Here is a 13426-nt window from a genome sequence, read left to right as displayed (position 1 = left end):
TAGAAGAAAATGATATTACAACATTTATTTCTTTATTCAAGATTAAGCCATACAAAGAAGATTGTGTCGAAGGAAATTTCATCAGTTCCATCAACAATAAAGCATAAAAGCAACTTTTTTGTTTGTTTGTTTTCCCCACCCCACCCTGCTAAAAAGGATATTATTATATATGGAACACTTTAAACAAATTTCTGATTCCTGTTCTTGCTGCTTATTTAATTTCCCAAAATACCAACAGGAATCTGACCAAAACAAAAACAAAATCAACAACCTAACTCTAAGACGTATTTTACAAGCGTGAATATATACACAACTAGTATTATTATACCTCATTGACATTATCCTGTATAATTTGCAGTTCTTTGTCAAGGAGGGTTACTAGTGATCTGGATTTCCTGTTCCTGACTTTTCCTGCATCTTTCAACAATTCGGCTAACCTTCGCTTCTCATCATCCACATCAGGATTTGCTGTTCCTAACTTCTCCTCCCTCATGCTAACAATATAGTCCAAAATTTCAATGGCATCATCAATCCTGTGTAAATAAGATATATAAAATAATTACAAACTAAAATTGGAAAACGAAAGAAAAGTTATATCACTGGAAGAGAAATGTACCTTCCCATTGCATCATAGGTGCCTGCTAGATTGCTGTAGACCCTTAAGGTGTCAGGATGACAAGGTCCATATTCCTTCTCCAAAATGCTTCTTGCCTCTTCAAATAGATCTGCAGCCTCATTTATCGCATAACGCTGCACACAGGTTAGACCCATTTGATTCAAAGCAATGCCAAACAATGCAGATTTCTTCTCTCCACTTGCTTGAAACTTCAAAATGGCACTTTTGAAGGTGCTGTAAGAATCATCATAATTCCCCATCATGTAGTACATGACTCCCATCTGGGCTTCAATTCCTGCAATTGTGATTTGTTGACCAGGAGAATTGATATATATCTTCAAAGCTTTTTTAAGTAACTTTAGTGCCTGTTCCAACTCATTCATAGCTTGATAGATGGCAGAAATATCGATAAGTCCACTGGCTATCTCTTCTGCAGGGATCCCAGGATTGTGCTTTTCATAAATTCGAAGTGCATTTTCACAGTAAGATTTGGAATCCCTGAACTTCCCTATCCTATTATACAAATCACCTAAACGTACAAAAACAGAAGCAACTGCTGGATGATTCTCCCCTTTTCTTGACTTGAACACTGTGAGCCCTTTCTGATAAGCAAAAATAGCCTCGTCATATCGTGCCAAAGATAAATATGCATCTCCAATGCTGCAATCAATTGAAGCCACATCTATGTCCAATCCATTTGCTGCCATGGACATGCTTGCTAAAACATAATGCTCAAGAGCAGTTTCATACTCTCCTTTTGCTTCAGCTATAAGTCCCATAAGCCTCCTATCTGCTGCATCTTCAAGCGATGCAGGACCACCTTTCTCCCTATGGATGCTAAGTGCCACCTGACAAAGCTTCTCAGCGTCATCAAATTGTAATGCTTGAACTTGAGCCTCGGCCACATACCTGCAAGTCTCCCCAACTCGAGGATCTGTTTCTCCAAGGACTTGTCTTTGGATTTCTAGACCAGCTGTATAACAAAGAATTGAATTCTCAATCTGACCTAGCATTGCATAAGTATCACCCAATTGCATGCATCCAGCAAACTTAGCGAGTGCATGATTTTCGCCATACTCAATTGCTGGGATCTCAATTGATCGCTCAAGAACAGGAATGGCCTCATTATATTGGCCTAAGCTGCAGTATATCGCTGCCAAAACATGCAAGGACATGACAAGCTCTAAATTGGGTTTTTCATTTGCACAAACCTCAAACGATTTTGTTGCTCGAAGAGCAAATTCAAGAGTCTTCTGTGGATTTTCGCCTGAAGAAATCATATCCTTCGTTTGCTTGAGTAAGAAGGGTCCAAGGTCAGGGTTATCTAATCCTACCTCAAGAGGATGCTCAGCTCCATTCTGAAACTTTGCCCCAACAGAACCAAAATTCCTCTGCTTCTTCGTGTGTAAACCTGCATTTGACTTTCTCATGTTCTTATCAAGCCTCCTATCAAGTGGAGGCTTCTCGTGGGGTGATCTGCTCTTAGGGCTAGATTTTGCTGAAGCCCCCATATCTGATTGCAAGCGGAAAAGCTGCTTCTTAAGAAATGCAGCTCGAATTCTGTCCTTGTTTGCAGAGCTTTTATCAACAGAACCATTAGTATCTTTCTTGGGAGTGAAGTCACCAACATTGCCATCTTCTTTATTGTCCATTACCACTTCTTTCGTTATTATCTCCACTTCTCCAAGATCTCCAACAAGGTGGCGCAATTCTGAATCAATCCTCGATTCCTCACCATAAGACCAAAAACTAGCCCTCGAAGGCGAGGGATCAGAGCTCTGCATTTCACAGATATTGTGATACAACTGTTCGATAGAGATGTCAACTACCCCATCAATAACTAGATCAATGGAGTCACTGCGGGGACTATGTGGACTCAATGTGCTTCTTGGAGACCTTTGCTGGCTTAAGCTTCCCTTGTAAGGCGAGTATTCTCCACCCTCATGATCTAATACTCTGTCTCCAAGTATTGAATCCATAGCTACAAGTCCAGGCATTTTCTTTGTGGTAGAAAGATATTAAAAACAGCAATTCAAATTCTACAATATGCACAGAAATCAATTCAAGAATGCAAACTTAAGTTTCAGCCCATAAAATAAATTTCTTGAAAACTAATTTTCCTGGAAACATAACAGACACCCAGATGATAATTGATCCAAAAATACCAAATAAACTAACAGAATTTAAAAAAAAAAAAATTCAAGCAAACACTGAAATCAGCCAGTACATGGAAAAATGAGTCGTACCTTATTGTTCTATTCAAGAAAAAGAAGGCCAAACTTTTCTTATCTTTTATTAATGTTGTGAGCGTGCTATATACAGATACAAAACACAGAGAGAGAGAGATGGGGGGCTATCTAAGTAGCTATTCTAAATATGGCTATATATATATATATTTATACATCAAGATTGAGATGATATGAAGTAGGTCTTGTTGAGAGACAAGCAAGGGGCAAAATGGGATTAAAGAAAACATAATATACAGCTATACTTGTACATATCGTGCAGGCGTGGGGTTGCAGAGAAGTGGAATGTTCAAGCAACGAGGAAGGCGACTTCTCTCCCACCCTCTCTCTCTCTCTCTCCTTTGTTTTCTGTGACAGACAATTTTATTCATTTATTATTATTATTGAAAATAGTGTTTTTCGTTTTAGGCGTTGAGAATTTGGCGCGTTTAACAGCTTTTCAACGAAAAAAAGGAGTGCGAAGAAGCCAAAGAATGGCAAAGGTAACAGGTCGTCTCTGTTACAGAACGTGAAGGCTGTGTTCTGTTCTGAAACGTGGATTCAAAAAGTAGTTAACAAGCTTTTTAAGCCAATCATTGGGAAGACTTCGTAAGTGGCCCAGGTGGACCTTTAGGAGGCTGCCAACTGTATATGGCTGGTTTATAGTCAGCATTAGTGGCGGTAGGCTGTGGGCCCAAAGAGAGGTAGTTAACGGCCCAAATCAATTCGAAGGGAAAGAAATAATCGGTGTTGATCTTTTTACTCGTTTTATTCCACCCATGATTTTGGCAAAGCTAAATAATCAAATTGCATATTGATTAAGGCACATTCTCTTTGATCTCTTTTACTTGATTTGCTTCTTAACTCAATTTTTGATCCAATTCTCAGATCTCATAATTAGCTTTGTAAACAAATTACAGATAAATTTCTCTCTAAAAATTTTACTGTAATAAACTTATAGATGATTTTTATTTTGAAAAGAGTGACGCTTTTTTTTCTTTTGTATTACATATGATAATAAAGGTAAATTGCTAGAAAGCGTTTAATGTTATGTGATTTGATGCTGAAAATTGGTCGAAATTTTGGTAAGATTATTTTGAATTATGAATATTTTTATCTTCAAGTTCTATTGTGTTTATTTTGGATTAGACGACATGATAATAATACTGTTCATGATTTAACAAGTATGATTTTATTATATACTATTTTCATATTTTGAGAAGAATACCTTTAAATTTTAGCCTTTTACATTTAATTCTACATGCCCTGCTAAATTCACTAATATTTATATTTTTAAGAGTTGCGGGCTAATTTATTGAATAGATTCATGAGTTGGTTCATGTAATAGGTTCATAAGCTAGTTTGTTTATATGCTTATTGGCTTAACTCGTTAGTAAGATGAAAGCTTTGCTCATTTATATTAATTATTATATTTTATAATTTCATAAATATATAAATTTTATTTATGATTATTATATGAAATAATCTATTAATTAATAAATATTATTTAAAACTATGAATTAATTAATTAAATTATATAAAATATAATTATAAAATTAACAACATAATTATATCCAAGTTTTATAGCTCCTAATAGAGTCACATTTGTAATAATACATGCTTGTTTATGTTTTAATTATACTAACAATGATAATGTGTGCCTTCATTGCTAATCAGGATGGCCTAATTGATTTTCCTACATCTTTAAGGTGTAAAAAGTGGAGAGATCTCGAGTTTGAGTCTCTTTATCTATATCTTCTAACATTGTTCACCTTTATATAAGAAAATGAGAAGGCTACCTCGCATTATATAGCACATCAGTTATCATGGCTTTAATGATGATGGTGCATACGTTTTTTCATTATTTTTCATTATTTAGTTGAAATATTAAATTAATGGTATATTTTTATATCATATTTATATAAGTATTTTTATATTTTAATAAAATTATTAAAGTCTAGAAAATGATCTTATTTTTCAAAAGGAAAAATTATTTTCTTTAAAAATAATTTAATTGTTAATTTAATCAAAAGAAAATATAAAAATATTTTTTAAAAAATATTTTCTGCAATATAAATAAAGCCCTGCTTACTTTTATTAGGCTGCACACTATTGCATCAAGTTTAACATCTTCGGTGCCTTGAGTGTTTTACTGATCAAACATTTTAGTCTTATAATTAGAAGAAAAATCATCAAATTAATAAATAACTCTTTTACAGATAATTTATTTACCATGAAACAAATGAAAACTTGCTTTACATTTTTTGACGATAAATTAATATATATAATTAATTAAATTGTGAATAAATATTAGTTAGACTTTCTCGAGGCTTGTCTGGCCTGCATGAGCTCGAGCTTCTTTTTTTTTTCAAGGAAAGTTCATTAGCTGGCCCTAAGGGGGCAAAGAAGAAGTAACAAAAAGATATTGACTTAGAGGATTACAACAGAAAGATAGATCCCTCAAGGAGATATTGACTTGCAGGGTTACAACAGAAAGAGAGATTCCTAAAAGCCTTGGCCGCTAAACAGTGGGCAACTCTATTTCCTTGTCTTTTAACAAAGGAAAAAGAAACTTAATTAAGATTTTGAGACAAAATTCTAGCATCATTAATGATCCCTTCAGCAACAATGGGGCTAGGATTCTCCTGCAAGGATTTAATCACTATTTCAGAATCCCCTTCCACTATGACCTTGTCAAAACCCTTATCCTTCCACTATAACCTTGTCTACTATAACCTTGTCACTACGATTTGTGATTGCATGAATTCTTCTGACAAACCAACCACAAAAATGGCCAAGGTGATTCCTAGCTACACAAGCAATCGAACCCAAATTTGAGATTTGCAAACACTAGCGCCAAAATTAATTTTAATCCATCCCATCAAAGGTGGGGGAAAAAACAATATGAGGCCTTGGCCTGGAAAATAATTTTAAAACATTACTATATATATTAATATTTACTAGTTTATATTGAATCATTATAATATTAGTTTAACAATTATTGTTAATAAGTTATTAATTTGAGGTATAAATATTTGAAATGATATTATCCTTTGCATTAAAAAATTATTAGTTTTTAAGAAATTTTCTCTACTCTATAAAAAAATTTAGAACTTATCGATTAAAGAAAAGAAATTTTATGTTTTATTAAAAATAAATATTAGTATATAAATAAGTTTTAGTTTAATGATACTAAATTCATTTTTGAAATTACCAAATATTAAATACAAGTCTCAATAAAATTAATTGTATAAAAAGGTAAATATTAATATTTAATTAAAATATATAGATTACAAAGATGTAGTCCACATATGTGGAGTAACCTTTTGAGCAAACAAGGGAATATCAAAACGTTATGACATCCATCAATTCTTATTTTGTGGCACTTTACATTACTTGTTCATAAAAAAGAGAAGGAAAATGGTTATTTAATTTTTATATTTTAATAAAATTAATTATTTGATTCTTGTATTTTTTTTTTAAAATACACTATTTAATTCTTATATTATACTTCTGTCATCCGTCAAACTCTTTAGTTCCTCTATTAGGTTTAGTTAACAGTAGTCAAACTAATATATAGTCTATCTATAATAATTAAATAAATTAGTTAGTCCCCATATTTTGAAAACATTAACATTTAATTTTGTCTATTTTATTAAAACTAATAAGTTGGTCCCTATATTTTGAACAATAAATTCTTAGGTGAAAATGAAAATTTTACTATGTGGAGACTAAATATGAATTTTCATTTTTTAAATTATTGTTTAAGTATTTTTATTCAATTCTCTGATCATCATTTTTATATTTTCTCTATTGATAAACAATTTCCTTGATTATCACCTTAATTACTTGAAGATATATGAAAACTGATTAATTTTTTTGTGCAGATTGCTTATATCATTTTCTACCAAATGATGAAAAACAGAGAGACAATATGTGAGTGTGACACCCCTTACCCGTCTACAGTATATTCGAGTAAGATATGTCACACGGTGTACCAGAACACTCTATTTCATCTCAATCATTTTTATTCTTCCTTAATTTATTTTTATTATAGTTTTGAATATAACTTGTGAAATATAACTTATTTAAGTCATTTATTGAAATTATAATTTATTTGAGGTTACGAAAATTTTATAGAAAATCCGGCAGAGTACCTGCTAAAAATAGAGAAAACAGTTCTTCGGAACCTGTGAAAAACACTTCCAATAATCATATTCAATCATTCTCAAACTCCAATAGCAAAATCTCAATATAATTTTTATTTTCAACAACATCTCCATTTCTCAATCATTCATTTCTCATGGTACTCATATATAAGCAATAAGTAAATACTGAAATTTTTCCATTCAGAACCACAATTTTCATTATTTACATGAACATCAAAATACATTACATAAGTTCCATTTACACAAAAGAAAATAAAAGTTAGTTACAAAATACCAAAATGAAACCTAGTGTCCTACCAATGCACTGTAGATGGTAAGGTGACACGGACACTATGTAGAGCTGCAGGAGGTCTCACCCAGTCTGCGGTCTACTGGGCTCTCGGTCAGTATCTCCAGAACCTACGCGTGGCAAAAGCAACGCGCTAGGCAATAATACTTAGTGGTGCAATAATAAAATAAAAAGAAATAACAGAAGATAAATATGTATTGAATGTATCGATGTCTTACTTGTTTTGTACTTGTTCTATTCATTATTTCATTAAATTTATCCACTTTCATTTTTGGTTGCCCAAGTAACCTATACTGGACGACTGGACTGGATAAACGGGTAAACTGGCACTGGGTATCTAGTACCTCGGGCCGTCACACCATCGGTCACATGTGCATTTCCCGGTGTGCAACAAAACAGCTAATAAACTGTAATGACAATAGGCACAAGGCCAAATATCAACACAATGTCAGAATGGCTAAAAGCCATGAAATTACAGAATGGCATAATGTCATGTGCAATACTGCTAACTGAACCCTATTGGCATGCCAAACTATCCAAACCAATCTTGTTAGGTATACTAGGGCATTTGATACTTTTGAATTCTTCAATTTTTGAATTTCAAGTTTTGGTGTCACTATTCACTTCACTAGTCAACAAAAATATTGACTTTTGCATAGAAAATAGGTACATTGGTTTTAACACTCCCAATGTACCAGATTTTGCATTCAAAACTTGTTGGAATTAATCACCAATACCATTCCTAAGCTTAAAACTAAGAGAGCAGAATTTTCAGTTTTTGTACCCTAACTTTACTGTTCTATTAGTTACTGTTGCAATGGGAATTTGAGAAAGTGATAAACATGAAAGTTGTTCCTTATTTTGTCTAGTTGAATTTCTTTTTTTGAATCACTTCATTTGGAGTTTTGTAGCTCCAGTTATAGTCCAAAAACCACAGCTGGCTGGATTAAAAAATTGCAGAACTGACCATATCTACAGTGCAGTGAACAGTGACTGCAACTGCCTTGTTGGATAGGTTCTAGTCATAATTTGGGGTAGGTTTCTTCATGAAAGTTGTTTGTATATATCTTAACTTGTTGCTGTAAAACTTTCAGGTCAATTGGGCCATTCTACAATGAGTTATGGCCAAATGAACAATCACTGTTCATTTGGTCATTCTGCAGAATCTGGTTGCAGGACATCCGGATTGGGACAAGTTTTTAGTCCACTAGCTTTGGTCTTTTGGGCATGGTTTCTTCACCAAAATTGTGCCATTATGTGTCTAGTTTCATGTCCAATTGGCCAAACACCAATTGGACCTACACAGCCCAAGTTATGGCTGTCCAAACAGGCTGGACTCACAGCCACACCTACTGCTCTCACTAGGCAGCATACCAAATCAGTTTGTAATGCTATAATTCACTCCAAATTATGGTCAACTTACCTAAAATGGTCACTAATTGACCATTAGAATGTTCATTCACCATTACATAAGCAAGGTCCAAGTTTCTCTCCAAAACCCTAATTCCCCATTTCAAATTCACACAAGATACCTTAGTTAAACTCACCAATTCATTATCCATATATATATATACTTTAAACATCATCTCTAGTCCACTCTAAGCCCATCAAAACAATCAATATTATCCCTTCTTTAGGGCTGCCGAATTCCATGGTGTACATACACATAAGTTTTATTTCATTTAATTTATAATTTCATACTCATTTTAAGTCCCTAACATGGAATAAGAGAAATATATGCATAAATAAGCACTAACCTTAGTAGGGCAGAATTTTCTCTTATGAATTCTTCACTTTCTTTTGCTTTCTTGGCTGCCAAATACTCTAGTAAGGTTGGGTGATAAATTTTAGTGAAGGGACCTAAGGGTTTTGGGGTAAGAATAGAGAGAAATCCAAGCTAGAAGAAAAAAAAGAAATGGAGGCTTCCATGGCTATGGTGGTGCGGCTGGTTTTGATGGGAGAAGATGGCTGATAGCTTTTAGTTATTTCCTTCATTTTATCCTCTTTTAAGTGGTGTTTAATAGCTTGTTGAAATTTGATTGGTTGGGAGTAAATAAATGACATCATGTGATGTCATTATCCCTAATTTCCTTTATTTTTCTTTTCTTTCTTTTCTACTCATTCTCAATTCAATTTTTCAACAATATTTATTCACATTTTAGATCAAAATAATTATTTACTTAACTGGACAAGTCGGCCAAAAATTGTCTCTGAAGGCGAAATGACCAAAATGCCCTCCGTTTGGCTTAACGGGTCAAAATTGTCTATACCGATTGAAAAATTTTTCTAAATATTTTCTTGGCATTCTAATGCCATAGGAACCTCTATGACCCTTCTCTGGAGTCCCAAAAATTATTTTATGAATTTTTCCCCGGGTCTAGGGCTCCTAGTTGCGAGAACCGCAACTTCCCTCTGGGTTACCCATCGCTTGGGCACCGACTCATTTAACTTGGTTGTATTTTATTTCTAAAATTTTTACTAAATTTTTCTTATTAATATTTGAGTTAATTATGGTTCCTCACTTTAGTTTAAATATTTTTCCGAACGTTCTAGCTGTCCGGACCGACACCGGTCACCGAAACAGTAGAATGTACGGAGTTGCTACCGGGAGGGTGTTATAACTCTTCCCCTCTAATTTAAATTTCGTCCTCGAAATTTACCTGATGCAAACAGTTGAGGAAACTGTTGCCTCATCGTCTCTTCACTTTCCCAAGTTGCCTCTTCGGTGTTGTGGTGCCTCCAAAGCACTTTTACCAGTGGAATCTGCTTATTCCTCAACTCTTTCACTTCCCGAGCCAGGATCCGTATGGGTTCTTCTTCATATGTCAAATCCGGTTGTACTTCAATTTCTTCCATGGAGATGACATGTGAAGGATCTGAGCGATATCTTCTTAGCATAGATACGTGGAACACATTGTGGATCTTGTCCAGCTCTGGTGGTAAAGCTAGCCTGCAGGCTACTGGTCCCACACGTTCAATGACTTCATATGGGCCAATAAACCTAGGGCTCAACTTACCTTTTCTTCCAAACCTCAATACCTTCTTCCACGGTGACACCTTGAGGAACACTTTGTCGCCAACCACATGTTTTATTTCTTTTCTTTTCAGGTCGGCATAAGATTTCTGTCTGTCTGAGGCAACCTTCAGATTGGCTTTGATTAGTTTTACTTTCTCCTCAGTCTGTTTCACCAGGTCTGGCCCTACCAGTTTGTCTTCGCCCAATTCAGTCCAGCACACTGGAGTTCTACATTTCCTCCCATACAGTGCTTCAAATGGGGCCATTTGGATACTAGCTTGGTAGCTATTGTTGTATGCAAATTCTGCCAGTGGGAGGTATCTATCCCAACTTCCCTTAAACTCAATGACACAACTCCTCAGCATATCCTCAAGGACCTAACATATATTTCATGTTATTGTTATCATTTTAATTCAATATTTGTATTAATTCAATTGATTCAATTGTTTACCTGGATTACTCTTTCTGATTGCCCATCCATCTGAGGATGGAAAGCTGTGCTGAAGTGGAGTTGTGTACCCAAGGACTCATGCAACTTCTTCCAAAATCTCGATGTAAACCTTAGGTCTCGATCAGATATGATGGAAAGTGGAATTCCATGCAGTTTAACTATTTCACTGATATACAATTCTGCTAACTTCTCTAGTGAGTAGTCAGTCCTAACTGGCAGAAAGTGTGCTGACTTTGTCAATCTATCCATTATCACCCATACTGCATCATGTTTCTTCTGGGTGAGAGGTAGACCACTTACAAAATCCATGGTGACTCGATCCCATTTCCATTCAGGTATGCGTATAGGCTGTAGCAAACCTGATGGAACTTGATGTTCTGCCTTGACTTGCTAACATGTCAAGCACTTAGTCACATAGTCAGCTATGTCTTTCTTCATACTAGGCCACCAATACTGAAGTTTTAGATCATGATACATCTTTGTACTTCCTGGGTGCATAGCATAAACACTGGCATGTGCCTCTTTCAGAATACTGGCTTTCAATTCCTCATTATCTGGTACATATACTCTTCCTTTGTAGTAGAGACACCCATCTGTTTTCACCTCATAGTCAGTTGCTTTTCCTTCTGGGATTTTTCTCATAATAGCCATTAACTTTTCATCTGCCTTTTGCCCATCTAAAATCTGCTGTAACAGGTTTGGCCTCACTTGCAACTCAGCCAAAATAGCTCTATCTCGAACCAAAGATAGACGGGCATTCAATGATCTCAAAGCTGTGATGGATTTTCTGCTCAAAGCATCAGCAACTACATTTGCCTTCCTAGGATGGTAGTCAATTACACAATCATAATCCTTCAGGAACTCAATCCATCGTCTCTGTCTAAGGTTGAGCTCCTTTTGGGTTGGCAAGTATTTCAGGCTTTGTGGTCCGTGTAAATGTAGCACTTTTCACCATACAAGTAATGCCTCCATATCTTCAGTGCGAAGATAATTGCTGCAAGCTCTAGATCATGGGTAGGGTAATTTTGTTCATGTGGCCTTAGCTGCCTGGAAGCATAAGCGACCACCTTCCCCTCTTGCATCAATACACACCCTAACCCATTATGAGAGGCATCACTGTAGACCACAAAGTCCTTTCCTGACACTGGCTGTGTTAACACTGGTGCCTCTGTCAACATAGCCTTCAACTTCTCAAAACTGGTCTGACACTTGTCATTTCAGTCAAATCTGACATTCATGTGTAACAACTTGGTCATTGGAGCAGCTATTAAGGAAAATTCCTTCACAAAATCTCCTGTAATACCCAGCTAGCCCCAAGAAGCTTCTGACCTCAATTGTATTTCTGGGAGGCTTCCATTCCATCACTGCTTCTATTTTCTTAAGATCCACCCTAATCCCATCAGCTGACACTATGTGTCCAAGGAATGCAATCTCATTCAACCAGAAGTCACACTTGGACAACTTAGCATACAGCTTCTTTTCTCTCAGGGTTTGCAGAACAATCCTCAAATGCTCATCATGTTCTTCCCTAGTCTTGGAATACACCAAAATATCATCAATAAAGACCACTACGAACAGATCTAAGTATGGATGGAAGATATGGTTCATAAGGTCCATGAATGCTGCTGGTGCATTCGTTAGGCCGAAGGGCATCACCAGAAACTCATAATGCCCATACCGGGTCCTGAATGAAGTCTTTGGCACATCTACATCCTTCACCCTCAACTGATGATACCCTGATCTGAGATCAATCTTAGAAAATACTCCTGCTCCCTTCAACTGATCAAACAAATCATCAATTCTAGGCAACGGATATTTGTTCTTCACAGTCACTTTATTCAACTGCCGGTAATCAATGCAAAGCCTCAAAGTCCCATCCTTTTTCTTTACAAAGAGCACTGGAGCTCCCCATGGTGACACACTTGGGCGTATAAACCCCTTATCAAGTAACTCTTGCAACTGAGTTTTCAACTCCCTCAATTCCGTGGGTGCCATCCTATAAGGAGTAATGGAAATGGGTGCTGTACACGGCAGTGTCTCAATAGCAAATTCAACTTCCCTTTCTGGTGGCAAACCAGGTAATTCTTCAGGAAACACATCTGAGAAGTCCTTTACAGTGGATATGTCACACAGATCTGGCTTAGCCTGCCTAGTATCCACCACATGTGCTAGGTAGGCTTCACAGCCTTTTCTCATCATTCTTCTTGCGACTGTGGCTGAGATGACATTGGACAAGAAATCTGTCCTTTCTCCCACAACTGTGATCTCATTACCCCCAGGAGTTTTCAAAGAAATCCTCTTCAATTTACAATCAACCATTGCCTGATGACGTGACAACCAGTCCATTCCCAAAATCATGTCAAACTCATGGAAAGGCAACTCAATCAAGTCTGCCAAGAATTCATACCCCTGAATCCTTAGCGAGCAACCCTTGTACACTTTGTTCACTACCACACTGTGGCCCAATGGATTAGTGACCAGAATGTCTTGGTCACTCTCCCCTACTAGTATCCCCCTTTCTACGGGTAGGTTGATGCAGATGTATGAATGAATGGATCCTGGATCCACCAATGCATGCACAGATGTATTATAGAGGGAGAACGTACCCCTGATGACGTCCGGGGCATCTTGCTCCTCCTGAGCTCTCATGGCATAAGCTG

General features: G+C 36.0%; 1 protein-coding gene across 3 annotated transcripts; it reads right to left on the bottom strand.

Moving 5' to 3' along the window:
• LOC110660899 (protein KINESIN LIGHT CHAIN-RELATED 2) lies at positions 1-3220 on the bottom strand. Of its 3 annotated transcripts, none has more exons than XM_021819344.2 (3): positions 2863-3220; positions 617-2655; positions 1-533 (listed from the first exon to the last, which is right to left on the bottom strand). In XM_021819344.2, the coding sequence occupies exons 2-3, from the start codon at positions 2611-2613 to the stop codon at positions 323-325; spliced, it is 2208 nt and encodes a 735-aa protein (XP_021675036.1). In that variant the 5' UTR covers positions 2614-2655; positions 2863-3220; the 3' UTR covers positions 1-322. The 3 variants fall into 3 exon arrangements, with proteins under 3 accessions (XP_021675036.1, XP_021675037.1, XP_021675039.1); XM_021819345.2 differs by having other exon boundaries at positions 617-2616; XM_021819347.2 differs by having other exon boundaries at positions 617-2597.
• Between the last annotated feature and the right edge of the window lie 10206 nt (positions 3221-13426).

Source organism: Hevea brasiliensis, chromosome 15 (genome assembly GCF_030052815.1).
Source record: "Hevea brasiliensis isolate MT/VB/25A 57/8 chromosome 15, ASM3005281v1, whole genome shotgun sequence".
In the NCBI taxonomy this organism is placed as follows: domain Eukaryota; kingdom Viridiplantae; phylum Streptophyta; class Magnoliopsida; order Malpighiales; family Euphorbiaceae; genus Hevea; species Hevea brasiliensis.
Note: the sequence above shows the minus strand (reverse complement) of the source record. Positions and strands in the feature narration are given on the sequence as shown.